This window comes from Alligator mississippiensis, chromosome 14 (assembly GCF_030867095.1).
Source record: "Alligator mississippiensis isolate rAllMis1 chromosome 14, rAllMis1, whole genome shotgun sequence".
In the NCBI taxonomy this organism is placed as follows: domain Eukaryota; kingdom Metazoa; phylum Chordata; order Crocodylia; family Alligatoridae; genus Alligator; species Alligator mississippiensis.
The window spans coordinates 41,715,296-41,730,672 of NC_081837.1; the positions used below are offsets into that span (position 1 = coordinate 41,715,296).

Here is a 15,377-nt window from a genome sequence, read left to right on the forward strand (position 1 = left end):
CGGAGGCTGCGTGTTTTGCACGTCCCTCAGTGCTTTTTGCTTTCCCTTAATGCTGCCTTCGGAGCAAACCCACATTAAAACACAGGACTCCCTCTAGCAGGCACAGGCAGCATCTATCCGTGCTCCGGTCTCGGGAGAAGGTGTTTTGCGGCCCGGGCAGCAGTGCGCTGTGGTGTGAAATGGGACCCTCCCCGGGCACGTTCCACGATGCACGTGAACTTGTTCACGGCAGGGGCAGACTTGGGACTCCAACAGCCTCGTTATCAAAGGAGATTTTATCCTTGGGTCTTGATTAAACTGAAGACCCCTCGGCAAAGACTCTGGGCTGCAACCTAAGCTACACGCCATAATGAAGAGAAAATTGCCCTTGAGCGCACGAATAAAATTAATTAGTTTTATTAACCCAGTGAATTGGTTAGCTAGGGCACAGGCATTGCTATGCTGATCAGAACAGCGATGGAAAGAAAGCACGGCCTTGTGTTGAATACTCAAGAGATTTGGAGTGACTTCTTGGCTCTGCCCCCGGCTCGTGTTGTGACCTTGGGCAAATCACTGGATTTGGCTGTGCCTCTGTTCCCCATCTTCATAATCAGGGGTGATATTCCTTTGGTGCTTCTACTGGTGTGCAAGGTGCTAGTTGCTACAGTAATGAACCATGTGGGCCTGGAGTAGTTCCTGTCCATGCTGAGTCTTTCCTTTGACTACAGTGAGATCTACATTGGGCCCATTTGAGGACCTGCATGGTTGGGTGCTGGTCTGCATCTCTGCCTCCGAGCAAAACCTCCTAAATGATGTCCGTTTGCAGTTGTGCAACACTGTGCGTGGACAAGGGAGATGGATTACTTCCTGACCTCCACACTGCATCAGTGAGGTGCCTTGCAGCATGCGATCGGCTTATCCATCCCATGGAGAGTTACAGAGGATATTAGGGGCACATTACATTACATTATATTAGGGGACGTTACCCAGGTCCTTGGCTTAAACAAATGCAGCTACAGCACATGACTGTCAGCTCTTCTGCTGCAAAGGTGCAGGTCCCTGAAGGGACGTCCAGACCTTTTTTGAACGATTGCTGAAAGCAAGAGGTTTCAAAGAGCAGGCGGCATTTTTTTTTTTAAGGCTATAACTGCACACCTGTCCATTTGCATAGTTCACCACAATATGACTTGCAGACCCTCGGCCTTCCCTGGAATTTGGGTGCTTTCAAGGCAAGAGTTAGGCAGGACGAACATAACTGTTCACTTGAAACCTCATTTTTGACACCTTGGCCTACTGCCTTGTAGACCGGCAGCCAGCCCTGTACTAGCCCGGTAGTAGGTGAATTCCCTACAAGAAGGCCTAAAGGCGGCACGTGCTGTGCTTTACTGCACTGTTTGGTTTTTCTCTCTGAATTTTACTGCGCTGTCCACTTCCTTCCAATAGATTTTCCTCTGTCCACCTGTGGATTTTAATTCATTTCAGGGTTGCACAAAACCTTTCAATCCCATCTGCCTCCTCCAGAGTCCATTAACCTCCTGGCGGATGGCAGCTTGTTTTGAAAGCCAGCTTTTGTTCTCCCTCCCCGCTCGCTGTTCAGCGCTCCCCCCACCCCCCGAGCCAGCAGCCCTCGAGTTTGCCTAGTTCTCTGCACTTGGTTTCCAAGGCTATTTACAGACCCAAAGGGCCAGGTCCTCAGGACGGTGTGAATCAGCATGGCAGTGATGACTGCAACAGTGACGTACAAGGACGCCCATGTTTTTGGGTCAATATCCAACCGGGCCCGACTCCGGTCCTTTCCCAGCCTGCCTCTGCAAGGTGCTGAGGCCCTGCGCTTCCCACCGGGCGTTGCTCCCTGCTGTGACAGGTGGATCCAAAGCGTTTGTTTCCCCTTTTGCTCCAATGCTTCAAACCCCCAATTATGTTCCCCTTTAGCTCCCCGCAGCCCGTCTCCGTCTGCGATGGGACTTGATTACCGGTGTTTTCCGATTGTCTCTAATGACTAATGAATGCATTTACATAAAAGCCCTGCATCTGAACCCACCTACACACTGAAGCTGACTGCAAGTTTAGCTTCCTGGAAGGCAAGTCTCCAAAACCTGTCAAAGGGGAAAAGAAGCCCCATCCCTCTGTTTCCCCGTGCAGCTGTGTGACTTCCACCGCACGCTGTGAATGCACTGCTTAGATTACTTGTGACTGGTATGAGGCCTTGGCCCTGTTAGCTGCTTTCTGCTTAGACTTGCTCACTTTTTCAGCTATAAGGCAATGGCTAGGTCATAACTGGGGACACCAGAATGTGAGCAATAATTGAGCAGCATAATCACCAGCCTTGCATCTGCGAACCTGCTGTAGGCAGTGCCCCAGTGTGTGCAGCTTCCCCCTTCCCCGCTCCCAATGCATGTTAAAAATAGCACATGGCTCCTAGCCACAGCATGAGGCAGGTGCAGGTGGGTGATGTGGTACCCATCTATTGTGACAGGTTTGTTGGTGCAAGGAAAAGCAGGAGCATGGGTGCAGGCTTCTAGTCCCATCTCTGCCATTGATTCCCTGTACAGCCTAGGGCAAGTCCCTTTATCTCTCTGTGCCTTGGTTTCCTCACCCATAAATTTGGGGCAGTAGCATGTCTTCACTAAAAGCTCAATGACTGCTTGCAGTGCTCTGAGATAATTTCATGACAACAGGAACCCAGTACGTTCCCTGAACAGCACAGAGGGACAACCAGTTGGCTACATCCCGTTACGCCCATAATGCCTCGGAGAGTGGAGATGCCCAGGCTCTTCAGGGATTCCCAAATAACCCTGTGTGCATTTTATTGATTGCACATGGGGTTATTTAGGAATCGGAACTCGTGGCAGAGCTGAAATCTTTTCTTAGACCAATTAGGTATTTGCAAATATATTTGCAAGCTTTTGGGCACACAGCTTGCAAATAAAGAATTTGTTTTGCAAGTATCTAGTTGGTCTAATAGAAGATACCACTTCTGTCACGGGTTCTGATTCGTTTTTGCTCATAGACCAGTACGGCTATAACCTATATCCCTGAAACGTGGTTATTTAGAGCACTTTGCTGCCCACCAGTTGCCCAAAGGCAGGTGACTCCCCTGCTCCCTTGTGCTGACTTGCTGGCTCGAAGGCTTATTTGTGTGTGCTCTTTTCTTCCCTACCCGCAGGGAGGCTTTTACCCTGTGCCACTATAAGCATGTCTCTGATGCTTGCAGTGCAAGGGCTTGGCAGGGTTTAAATAAAACCACGCCTGCATCTCAGCGGTGCCAGTGGAAATGGCTCAAGATGGCCATTCGTTTCTTCCTTGCCATCGGCAGCGGTATCCCAGGCGTGCTCCTGTCCGGGGGTGCGTGGCAAGGAGCAAACGTTACCAGCCCACTCTCCTGTGGCCGGCAGGCTGCGGACTGAGATCTTTACAGGCAAAATGTGTATGGTGGTAGCCCACGGGCCCCACTGAGAGCAAGAGCCCCCTGTATCTGGTCCATTCTCTAGTTTGAACATCGATCAGTGGATAGGAGCCATTGCCTGGTAGTCACTAAACCACCCAGAGCACTTTGGGTCAATAAATCACTGAAGTACTTGCTCGCTGGAAGTCGAGGAGCCGTCTGCCTGTTATTGACTGCTCTGATCTTGGTCCCTCCTGCACCGTACGCCTGCGTGGCAGGCATCGCCTTTCCCAGAGGGACAGCTTGGACCTCTAAGGCTCAGATTTGGAATAATTCAAATGATAGAAATATTCGAGTGGAGGTAAACAGCCCTCGGAGAGAGGTAAAGCGAGTTCCAGGCTGTTTAAAAGCCCTCCTGGCAAAGCTCTAGGCACCTTTTTTATTCTTCAAGGAAACCTAGGAGTTTCCACAGCTCTTCTTAAATGCAGCAGGGGACTTAAGAGGTTATTTGCATGTTTTTAGGCAAAATTTCCCCACCACTGTGCAAAATAAGTACTGTGGGAAGTAACGGTGTGTTTGGAGCCTCTGTCGTATAGGGAACGCTAACAGTTGCGATCACTAGGATGGAAGGCAAGTTAAGACAGTTGTGGGATGTTGTATAGCCATAAAGGACATACTGTGCCATATGTATCCTTTCTAAGGTGCCCTTGGCTGGCAAAGCCCTGTATACAAAATAAGGCATTAAATAGGCTTTATTTCTCTTTTCAGAATGTAGCAAAACCAGCCGAAGAAGAAAAACACAAGCCTCCCACCGTCCAGGAGCTAAAGCAGAAAATTGATGATTTCAATGCAAAGGTCACAAACTGCTTGTTGATGAAGCTGGTATGTATTTTATTTGTCTGTTGACATGACTTTAAGTATTGGCAGCAGGCTGTTAAGCCTGACCGAAGGAAGGAGGAGGTCTCATTCTAGCCGTCGGCAGGGGGGCATCGCTCTCCACGGACGTGTCCAAAACCTCTGATTGGTGCTGAACAGCAGCAGCACAGGGGTCCTGTTGTGGGGGAATGCCTAGACTGCAGAGACGAACGGCAGGTAACTAGCTGTGGCAGTAATTGCTTCGGTCACCAGTACAGGGATTATTGCTTGCCTTGCATCTGAATCCTACTGTGGAAAATGAAGCCTGAACGTGGTATTCGTGTTAACTTGTGCTATCAAGTGGCTGTCTCCCGAGACGCTCGAGAGAGCGGCTGGAATCTAAATGGTCTGATCAGTTCTGCAACTGGGGGTGTTTGAATCGGGCTTGTACCTGCAGGCTGTATCCGAGGTGGCTTACGTGTGGGTGGGACCGTGCAAGGGGAGCCCGAGTTCCCTGGGGCAGAAGCAGTGTCCGTGCGAACGTGATGCCCCGCCGCTGTGACTGGAGTGTGGGGCACTACTCTGATACCAGTGGGAACACTCGTGAACCCTGAATGACTTAGACTCCTGAATCCTGCTCGCCTATTGGGGGTCAGTGGGATTTAGGCTCCAGAGTTGCAAAAGCTTTTGAATTTGCTACCCTCTGACCAAGATCTTGATTCAGGAAAGGGCCTGAGCACATCCCTGCGTGACCGGCTGGCCGTTCAGGGCACGCTGAGAACAAGCTTGGGTCCCTGTTGACAAGAATCAGCGGTATGAAATGACATGACTTCGAGTCCCCTTGGTCCTGACAGTGGTTCCCAGCCGACTGGGGCCAGGGCATGAGTGTGGGGTGGGAATCACTTGCTGCTTTTGGTGTTGCTTGGGCCTGACCACAGTCCCACCAAATCAAATGAATGACTCTTGCTAACATAGGACCTTATCTGAAGGTCCACCGATCTGGCCTGTGGGGGAAGTTAGAGGGCCTGAAACTCTTTCACTGGCCTTGTATCTAATTGGGGCCCTTTCATATTAGCCCCACAGCCATCGAGATGATTGTTCTTGAGCTAATGTGTTATTTTTTGCTAGGAGGGAAAATCTGCCCAGTAATCTGTGTTCAGCAGATACCAGCAAATGATTTGCCACAAATAGATCGGGCTGTATTGTTCCAGCTCAGATGAGTCATAATAAAATAGCACCCTCCAGTTCGGCAGCTGTCTTGCAGCGTATTTGGAGATGCAGGGCCCTTCTGGAAACACGTGTCACCGTCAAACTTTTCAACAATGTTGTGGAACCCATCATTAATTTGTCTACAGTTCTAGCCCTTGATTGCAGCCTTGTTTGCCGCTTGGGAAAAAACAATCACAAATTTGAAGCCCTGGTGATGAGCGTTGGAGTCTGAGGAAATGAGTGTTTCACAAATTGGACCTAATAAAAAGGAGCTAATTCCATAAGCTCTTATGGATCAGAAGGAAGGAACTTTTGAAAACTAGAATTAATGTACATTTTGGAGAGCAGCATTCAGGTGTCAACTGGTTCAGGAGGGGTTTTTTTTTTTGCAATTGCTATTATATGAAAACTAACTTGGAGCCTGGTTTTTTTGTGAGTTGTTTTTTTTTACACAAGGACACTGGTTAGAGCTGGGGTGGATAGAAACTCAAGGAAGGAAGAGCCCTGCACCAGTTTGGGATGTCTAATGAATTTTTTTTTTCCTGCTTCTTGACTCTTCTGACCTGTACATCAGCATAATGGTACCCTGGGTTTTGATGGAGTTTGTGCAGGTCGTTTTCTTTTTAGGCAAATGGCAAATCTTTTTTGCCCTTGATCTGTGGGGGAAAAAAATCACACCTCAGGTCACGGTAGCTATTAGCTCACACCAAGCAGGGCACCCATGTTCCAGCACCTTGAACATTTTGTTCCAGATTGTTTTATAGATCTGCAGAAGTGTGGCACATAGGTGCTGTCTGCTTAGCTGGGATTAGATTTCTCTTTATAGCTTTGCAAGGAGCTAGGAAGGGGCTTTATCTCCAGCTTTGATGCAGATGGTGGAGGTTTCAAGAGCAGCTGATCCCTTGAAAATTTCTATTATCCAGGTTTGAAATCTATAGTGTTTTCCACCATTTTAGACTCCGGTTTTTAGCATTACAGTTTGCATCTGCAGTTCAGAGTTCTGGTCCAAAGTTCGCATGCCAAAACACACTTTCTAAACCCATCTGTAGTTAAAGCGGAGAGAAGTGCAGTTGCAAATCACGCTGTTTTTAATACCGTTTCTCCAGATTTTTTTTTTCTTTTTTTGGCACTATCAGTTTAAATATGAAGACAGCTAAAAGGCTGGAAAGAATTTTAGGAAATTATTGAATAGCAGGGATCAGGAAGAATTTTGTAGTGATGGACCCTAAATTGCTAGTTACTTTAACATGACTAATAGGATACTTTCAAGCTGTTAATTGCACAAGCAGTAGGGAAAATTGTCCCTGCCGTAAGCCCGCAGGGTCTACTACTGTGTTAAGTGTTCCTGAAGGCCATTCAGCTGGAAAAACATGCTGGCATTAGTTGCAAACCTGTCATGAGTACTCGCTGGAGCTTTGACTTTGATTATCTCCTTCACCCTAGAACGAAGATGGCACCTACACGGGCTTCATTAAAGTGCACTTGAAACTGCGCCGGCCTGTGACCGTGCCAGCAGGGATCAGGCCGCAGTCCATCTACGACGCCCTCAAGGAGGTGAACATGGCCGACATGACGGACAAGAGAACTTCGTTTTATTTGCCGCTGGATGCCGTCAAGCAGCTCCACATCAGCAGCACGACCACAGTCAGCGAGGTCATCCAGGGGCTCCTGAAGAAGTTCATGGTGGTCGACAACCCTCAGAAGTTTGCACTTTTCAAGGAGATGCAGAAAGACGGGCAAGGTGAGCTCACACCCGGGAGGTCTGAATGGCAGAGACAGGTTCCCCCGCTTCACCTTGGGAAATCTCAGCTGCTTCCTCTCCCAGACACAGCTGGAAATGGTTCTTATTCTGTGTTGTTGTGCAGGTCACTGCACAGTCTTAGTCCCTAAGTACCTAAATAGACAGGGCAGGCGACAGTGGTGAGAGGGGAAGGTTGCTCTCCCTGTCTCCAAACTGAGAACTGGAGGAAAGATGAAGTATCCTGCCTCTAGTCACGCAAGGGGTTTGAGGGAAGCTGGCGGTCGTCTCTCTGGAGTCCCCCTCCAGTGCCTTTAACCATGTGGCCCATCCTGCGTGTCATTCCCAAATGCAGAATTTCCATAGTTAGCACTTCCCAGGAGAAGAGCTGCCCTGCTACTTGATGTTGTTGCCAAAATGTTAGTCAGGGAAGAACCACAGTTGCCCCTAGGCCTTCCATCCTGACCTGAACTGTGATCGCTGCAGATCCCATGTTCTGTCGGAGCCAGGGGTGTTAAATGCTGGGGTCCTGGCCCCGTGCACCTGACCCCAGTTCCCTCTGCTCTTCCCATTAACTCTTCCTTCCCTTGCTGCACGACTCAGTCATGTTCACAATTCAGTGCAGTGTCACTGTGAAAGGGCAAGCGGTTGCTGTCTTGCCTATGGTGCATATACAAGTGCATGAGCTTCAGGATGAAAGATGATGGGTACGTGGTAAAAATTACGAAGGACAAAAAAACCGTTGCAGGTATAGTCAGTGTTTTGTAGCACAGTAAATCCCGGATAACTTTTACTGTCTTTCCCTGTGTGGTAAGAACATCTCCATTTTCGCCCTCATTGGCTACTGTAGTAGGACTTGCTCAAGGATAAAACTCAATCTGCACATGCTGATATTAATTTCATGCCTGTGCCAGCAGCTTACTGGTGCATAGATGAGATCTAATTTCAAGTGCTCAGACTAGAGTTACGGGGTCTCGTGTCAAAGCAGATGCAAAGATGGCCACCTTTGCGGAGCGTGAGATGGGGTAGTGGCAACCAGGAGATGCTGCTTTACCAGTAGCACGATGCACCTGCCTTTACAAAAAGGAGCTCGTGTTAAAAGTCTGTCATTACAGAGTGAAGCTGGCCTTAATGAACACCCCACTTTGACTTCTCCAGCCCCACTGGTTACTATCGCCTCATTTCCCTCCCCCTTGATTTCCCCAGTCCGCCATCACCGATGCAGCTGGAGCAGTCACCAGAAGCTGCACCACTTTGGCTCTATAGATTAGTTCTTGGCCCATCAGCTGGAAGGTAAAATAACTTAGGACCCCAAAGGAATAGGGTGCCCCACACCCATTGCAATTCAGAGGGAGTCTCGCTACTCCTTATCTTCTCTAATTCTCCTTGCCCTGTGGTTCCAGCGCTCAGTGTGAGACTTGGAACCGGCTGCCTAAAATTAAGCTTCTGAATCCTACTCTGGGAGCCTAAATAAGCAGCCTGATTTCAGAAGGGTGAAGCCCAGAGACACCAAGGGGAAACACTGGATCTTCCACCTTGTTTTTTCTGAAAATCAAGCACCTATTTAAGCACCTTGGCAAGGCTTTGTGGGCTGCATTCACTTCAGCCACCCAGTCCTGAGAGCCATAACCTTGAGGACTATCCATTAAGCTTCTTAGTATGTTTGGGTTGAAGTGGAAGGAGATGGAATATAGTCAGGCTGAGGACACAAGTGCTTGATGTGGATGGGCTGCACTGGCACCAAGGGAGTGTCCATGAGGCTACTAGCTTGAATGCCACCAGCTGTACAGGTGAAGCCTGCCCATGCTTGGACTCTGTACCCACACCGATTCAAAATGTTCATTTTGTAGACAAATTCATGTTCAATCTTACAATCTTGGCATCTGAGGCGTTTCTAACAACTTCATCACTGGCCGGTGTTGCCTTGGCCCTTACACGCCCATCCCCTTGAGAAAGGCCACCCTAGGGTTGCCCTTACTCCTGAAATCTGGCTCAAGATGCCTTAGGACTGATGCTGTTTCCAGACCATTGCTCTGCCCTCACTTCCAAAGGTTCATTGTGAATCTCTCTCTTATCTCGCAGTTCTCTTCCAGAAGCTATCTCTAACAGAGTACCCCTTGTATCTCCGCCTGCTGGCTGGCCCCGACACAGATGTGCTCAGTTTTGTGCTGAAGGAAAACGAAACGGGGGAAGTTGAGGTATGTCGAGGACTCGCTTTCGCTTGGCTGTTGCACAAATGTTAACCGCTTGACAAAAAACCGTGGCGGTGTTAAACAAACCTGTATGATTTACTGTAGCAGGAGCCCTGTTGGAGGTGGCGTGAGGGGAACAAGTGTTGCTTTTCTTGTAGCATTACCATTTCTATCATCCAAAAATGCTGAATTGGACAACTTTCCATTGGGGGGTGGGGAACATTAAGCTGACTGAAGGATCCCTGTGTTTTTCAGAACCTTTGAGCCCCTCCGTTTTGTTACTCCAAACTTGCCCTGGGTTTTGAGAACAAAGTTAGATTTAAGCTGTAAAAATGCCGAGGCCCGTTTGATGTTTTGAGACGATAATCCGCGTGCGTGTTTGTTTATGGAGCTAAGCTAGGCCGTCCTACAGTTCATCCACCAGGATTAGATTAACTAAAATGCTGCCAGAACTAAGCCACTAGTTTAATTTGAGAGGGGTCAGGTCAGCGACGCGCAGTGTAATGATTCCACAGCCACTTAAGGCTTCAGCTGCAATTATGGCAACTCAGAGACAGGCTGATAAACCATGGGAATCTGCTACTCAAGCTACAGGAGATGCACTCTTGGCTCCCAAATGACAAAAGAGCGCATGACGCATATTCGAAACGCAAAACTCTAAAACGCGTGGTTCAGCAACGATACCTTTTATTAAAAGGTATTGTCACTGAACCGAGCATTTTAGAGTTTAAAATTTCTTTTTCTCTCAGACCAAAGTGGCTACCAAATACACCCCAGACACATGTTGGAACACTTCAGTGATGCCAAAAAAAAGGCTCCTCCACCGCAGTGTGAAAGAGGAGGCATGGCAGGAAGGCACCTAATAAAGTAACTGGTTCAGAGAGGCATGAGCTTTCATAGGCTGCAGCTTGCTTCATCTGACGCAAAGAGTAGGGGTACCGAACAGAAATGCGGCCCTCTTCTGCCTGTCATCAGGCTGACACAGCCAACTCCCTCTCTTGAGTATGAGAGAGAATACAGGTTGCCAAGTACATTGGCCAAAGGCCAATATTCCTGTGAGATATTGCACCAAGCCTGACTCTACATACGAGGTGACAGCCGGGCTCCCAGGCCGCTGCATAAAAGGATTTGCATTGCACATGTGATATTCAGTGACAGCATCATAAGAAAGACTGATCCCTGCTGGGTCCATTGTTTGTGGGGGACTTCACAGTCCCTCGGTGTTAGGACACACGGGTGACCGGCTGTTGTCTCCATCCCCTTGGGGACCTGACCCCTCTCATTGGGGAAAAGTCTACGTTCTCCCGGAGAACTTGGATTTTGCGTGCAGTCCCCTGATGGGTTCGCTCCTCTGTGGGGGGTGTTGTACCGGAGAATCCTGGCTCTCCATCTCCAGGCACTGAGCTGAGGCATAAGAAAACGGAGGTAACTTAAAACATCTTCCCTTCACTCCCCTCAGTTCTGAGTGCAGACTTGGAGGAACTAGAAACCCCAGCCCATAGCTAAGGGAAACTGCTCATTTTTGCTTGTCTTTGCTTTATGTGCAGTGGGATGCATTCTCCATTCCAGAACTACAGAACTTCTTAATGATACTGGACAAAGAGGAAAAGGACAAAATCCAGCAAGTACAGAGCAAGTATGGCAAGTTTAAACAGAAACTACAGCAGACCTTGAAAGAAGCAGGAGGAAAGCCCGGATAACCTGAACAGAAAGCACATGCAGTACCAGACTAAGCTAGGTAGTATTTTTTTTACAAAAAAAAAAAAAAAAAAAAAGACACTTCTCAGGACACCTCAAATTGGTCTCTCTCGCTCTTTCTGTCTCTCCCTCTGAGGACTGGCACGCACCGAACCCAGAGACGAGCGTTGCATTTCTTTTCCTTCTGAGATTTTTATTGCTGGACCTGAGCCAGTCAAAGAATGGAAAGCCTATGCTTCAAGTCTGTAGGCCCTCAACAAACCAAATACAGCTGCTGCTTAGCTTTCATTCCTTGCATCGGATCACCAATCGGAGAAACTTCACAGTAACTGCCCGACATTAAATAAATACGGACACCTAGTCATTGCTTTTTCGGGCACTTCCTTCAGCCGTCTCCCAACACCCTGCCTGTTGGTTTTGCTCTGAGGTGCTGCGGATGCATTGTGCATGTGTACGTGTGCATGTGTTGTGTCGCTCCATTGACAGGGCACCCCATGCAGGAAACTGCAGGCAGAGCAAAGAGGGTGGTTGCACCAGACCACGTGGAAGTTGCGGCTGCAGTTGATGCCAAACAAATGGTTGCACAGTTTTAAAACCTACTGAAAAGATCATCGAATGCCAAGAAGGCTCCAGCTCTACAGCAGTCTTTGCTATAGATGTTGCTGCGACTTAGGGAATGCTCATTCTAGGGAAAGACTAATTATTTTTTTTAAATAAGATTCAGTTGGAGGAGGAGGAAACTATTTGATTGGGCAAGTCAGTCTGCAGGAGGGAGCAGGTGTTCTCCAATGTTTAGCTTGGTCATTCTCTGCCTTGCCAGTCTCCTGTGCAGCACAAAGGGGGACCAATATTTGTACAGATTTCCATCTGAAAAGTGTAGGATCCTGGTGAAGGTGTGGGACACGGTACAATGGCTCTGTACCGAACCCTCAGCCATAACTACCAGGTATGCTTATAGGCTCAAAGCTCCTCCCTGCTTGTGCCCAGCACAAAGCACGCTCTGACCAGGAGCTGTGCCCAGCTTGGGTGGCAGAGGTGTTGCACAAGTTGGGGAGGGGGGGCAATTGCAACTTGCTGCGGCCCCTTGCTGTAGTGCACAGAGGGTCTCCTTCCCACTTAGCCTGCCGTCTCCTGCTGCTTGCCTCCCAATCCCCTCTCTTCTGTCCCCCCTTTACTACCTCTGCTCCCTGCACCCATCCCTTGCACTTCAGCATCCTCCCAGCATCACACCTTCCAGTTAGGCCTCCTGCCAAGCTCTCTGCTTGGAGCTGGGAGAATATAGCAGGACCTGCCTCAACGCTCATCACTGGCAGCCACGTGCGCTTTCCTTCCTGAGAAGTGCTTAGCCTGGTGCCCATGGCTCTGCTGTAGCGGGAGGCAACACTGCCATGGCTCGGAGCACTGACCTGCATGATGCAGCACAGCTCTAGGCTAAAAACTGAAGTCGGAAGCATCTTAAAGGGACACCAATTTCTTTACACTTCTGCCTGGAAAACTAAGTTAAAGTCTGAATTTTAACAGTTGCAACTCGAAACTGAAAGGTGACTTTTTCTGGCATTTGCATGTAGTGTAAAATCTGAGTGTCAGGTCCGTTTCTTACACTCCCTCCTCTGCTTGTGTTTTTGACATGGTAATAAGGAAGAAAAAGAAAGGTGGGGGAAAAAGTGCAATAGCAAAACCATGCAAAATGGCACGGAAAGAGAGAATCTGAAAGGACTTGGTCTGATTCGATTAACTGAAGTGTCCCTTTAATGTTGTTTGGGAGGAAGGAACAATTCCAGATCAGGGGCCCGGCTTGCTGGATGACGACAGTGATGGAAGTCTAGTTCAAGAATCTCAAATTTACCTCAGTGCCTTTTTTGTTTTAAGCGTGAAAACTTAACCGTTAAAGCTAATGAGGCCCATCAGTGGGAAGGGCTTTTCTTAAAGGCCCGGCCATTTCTCCCCCACCCCACCCCTTTGCTAAAGTACTGTTGGGCTGAGGCTGCTCACGTCTCCCAGGGGGAAGGGAGGAATCCTTACATTTTTCCCTCCAGGTGAATGGGTCCTGGGGGTTGTGTTTTGGGTTTCCAAGACCTGAGAGAGCGACTGCCCCGCTTAGCAAGCTTGCCAATAGCAGAGATGCCACATAGCGCCAGCGTAGGCTCCAGCCAGTTGTATGGACCAGTTAGACGCCAGGGAACGCAGTGCCAGGAAGGTGATCCTGGGTGACCTCTGGCAGCCTAAAGGGAGCATAAAGAAATCCAAAGCTCTGTGGGTGTGTTTGCCCACTGGTTCCTTGGGCAAAATGCTTAACTACCTCCCGAGACCACGGTGAGGTAGGGAAGTAGTTAGCACTTGTAGACTTGAAAGCACTGTACAAATCTCGACGGAGCAGAAGGAAGCACACTGTAAAACACCACTAGTTCTGAGAAGCAAGATCCAGATTTTTTTTTTTTTTTTAAAACAGAAGCCCTCGTCATCTTTCTGGTTAAAAGTTGTAAGAAGTTTTATGGGTTTTTTACTAGTTTTTCAGTGACTTCCCCCCGTCTGGGACCCCAGCATGTCTTTGACGTTTTGTAGAAGGCATGGCTTCTTATGCAATTACCGTGAATGCTGCTGCAACCCTCCTGCAGAAAGGAGGGCTTTTTCTTTTCTTTTCTTGTTTTTCTTATTTTAAGATCTGGGGCATAAGAAGAGCAGGTTAGTCCTGAAAGCAAGCCTTCATGATGGCAGCGTAGGCCCCTTCCTTAAGCGCAAAATACTGCTGGCAGTGCCTTTGGTTAGTATTGTGTTGCCTAGTACGTGTGTGAATTTTTTTTTTTCAAACGTCCACTGTAAAACATGTAAAATACCATGTATAGATCGGAATAGCAAAGCTTCTGTGGCAAAGTGAAATGCATTTTTGCAATGCTGTAATTTATTTTTATTACTCCCTGTTAATTACCTATGGCATTTTTTTTAAAATGCTGCTCACTTTCAGCTTTTTTGAAAGTTCTGAAACCCGTGGTTCACGTACAGACAGTGTAAAAAAGAAAGTCAATAAAATTCAGTGCAAAAGTTGGCTCTGGTACAGTTCATTTAAAATGGTTTTGCGCCCTCCTGTGGAATCTGCTTGCATTCTGTACAGTGTTTAAAGAGAATCTGTTCTTTCTTGTAAAATGAAGTTGTTGTGGCTCTAAACTTACAAACTGGTGTTGGGTTGGGGTGGGGAGACCTGATGATGTAGGAGTAGAGGTTATGCTGTGGTGAAACTCAGTTCAGGGGCAAAACTTTAAACAATTAAGTTTGCAAATTGGACTTCAGCTGCAGCCGAGCCCCCAGGACACACTCAGGACTTTGCAAACATATGCATCCTTTACTACTGAAAAGCAAGGTAAGTTTTTCCTTGAGTGTCTTCCAAATGTGTGGCATCAGTGACACCTGGAAGGATGTGGACATTTTAAGAACTGTTGCTGCTTATGACTACTGGGTAATGGATGACAATGTGCAATTTTCTGTCCTACTTATACAGTAGCTTAGTTCTTTTATGCTTTTGTTAAATGAAGCATATATGTAAAACTGTAGTAAGTCGGTGGCCACTGGGCTCCCAGGGTCCCCTCAGTAACAGATGCACATCCCAAATCAGCAGGCCCTCTGAGCCTGCCGGTGCCCTTGCCAGGCACTGATTGCCTTAAGGGCTCCTTGCATGCCTCCTTAACCTTCCCTATACCATGCCCCAAGCCTCGCAGGGGTTACGGTCTAATGTTTGGCCCTTTCAGGCAACGGGGCCCCTGACCCTCTCTAGACTTGACAGCTGCTCAGGCCTTGAGCAGGGCTCAAGGCTATTGTGTGCGCTCCCCACCCCGCAACACTTAATGGGATCTCCTTAACCACCCCTTATAGTCCCAACCCAAACCACTGATCTAAACAGCAACATAACGAAGCAGGCACACCCAGTGCACTGCTACACACCTCCCTGCCCGTAATCCAAGACTCACCCTGGGAAGTCTTTGCTGTAGCACATCACCGAGTGATTCTCCAATGCGGTTGTTCCCCACTTGCCTTTTCCCCATCACTGGGATAACCCACCAGGCAGTGGGGGTGGAGGTTTTCAGGTACCTTCTACTCGCCTTTCCCTGAAGTTGCACCATGTGCTATTTAGTAGGCACTACCCTGCCACAGGTAGCCAGCCCCAGTAGGGTGCAGGTTTAGGTCCCACCTAGGACGAACAAGGTTTCCCACTCTTGGGCTCCCTAGGTGGCCCCAGTGCAATCCATGGATATTGCTCGTTCTGGGCAAATTATTTCCTCTGCTGCACGAGCCCTCTCTCTAATCCCTACAATGGCTCCTGACCCTTTAC

General features: G+C 48.4%; 1 protein-coding gene across 2 annotated transcripts in view; it reads left to right on the forward strand.

Annotated features, from left to right (window-relative positions):
• RASSF5 (Ras association domain family member 5) overlaps positions 1-14,099 on the forward strand; it is an 81,193-nt gene extending 67,094 nt beyond the window's left edge. For both annotated transcript variants that reach the window (XM_059717213.1, XM_059717214.1), the window contains exons 3-6: positions 4,133-4,246; positions 6,872-7,169; positions 9,249-9,364; positions 10,906-14,099. In XM_059717213.1, coding sequence (XP_059573196.1) covers positions 4,133-4,246; positions 6,872-7,169; positions 9,249-9,364; positions 10,906-11,058 — 681 coding nt within the window. In that variant the 3' untranslated portion in view covers positions 11,059-14,099. The remainder of the gene's footprint in view (positions 1-4,132; positions 4,247-6,871; positions 7,170-9,248; positions 9,365-10,905) is intronic.
• Positions 14,100-15,377: the final 1,278 nt, after the last annotated feature.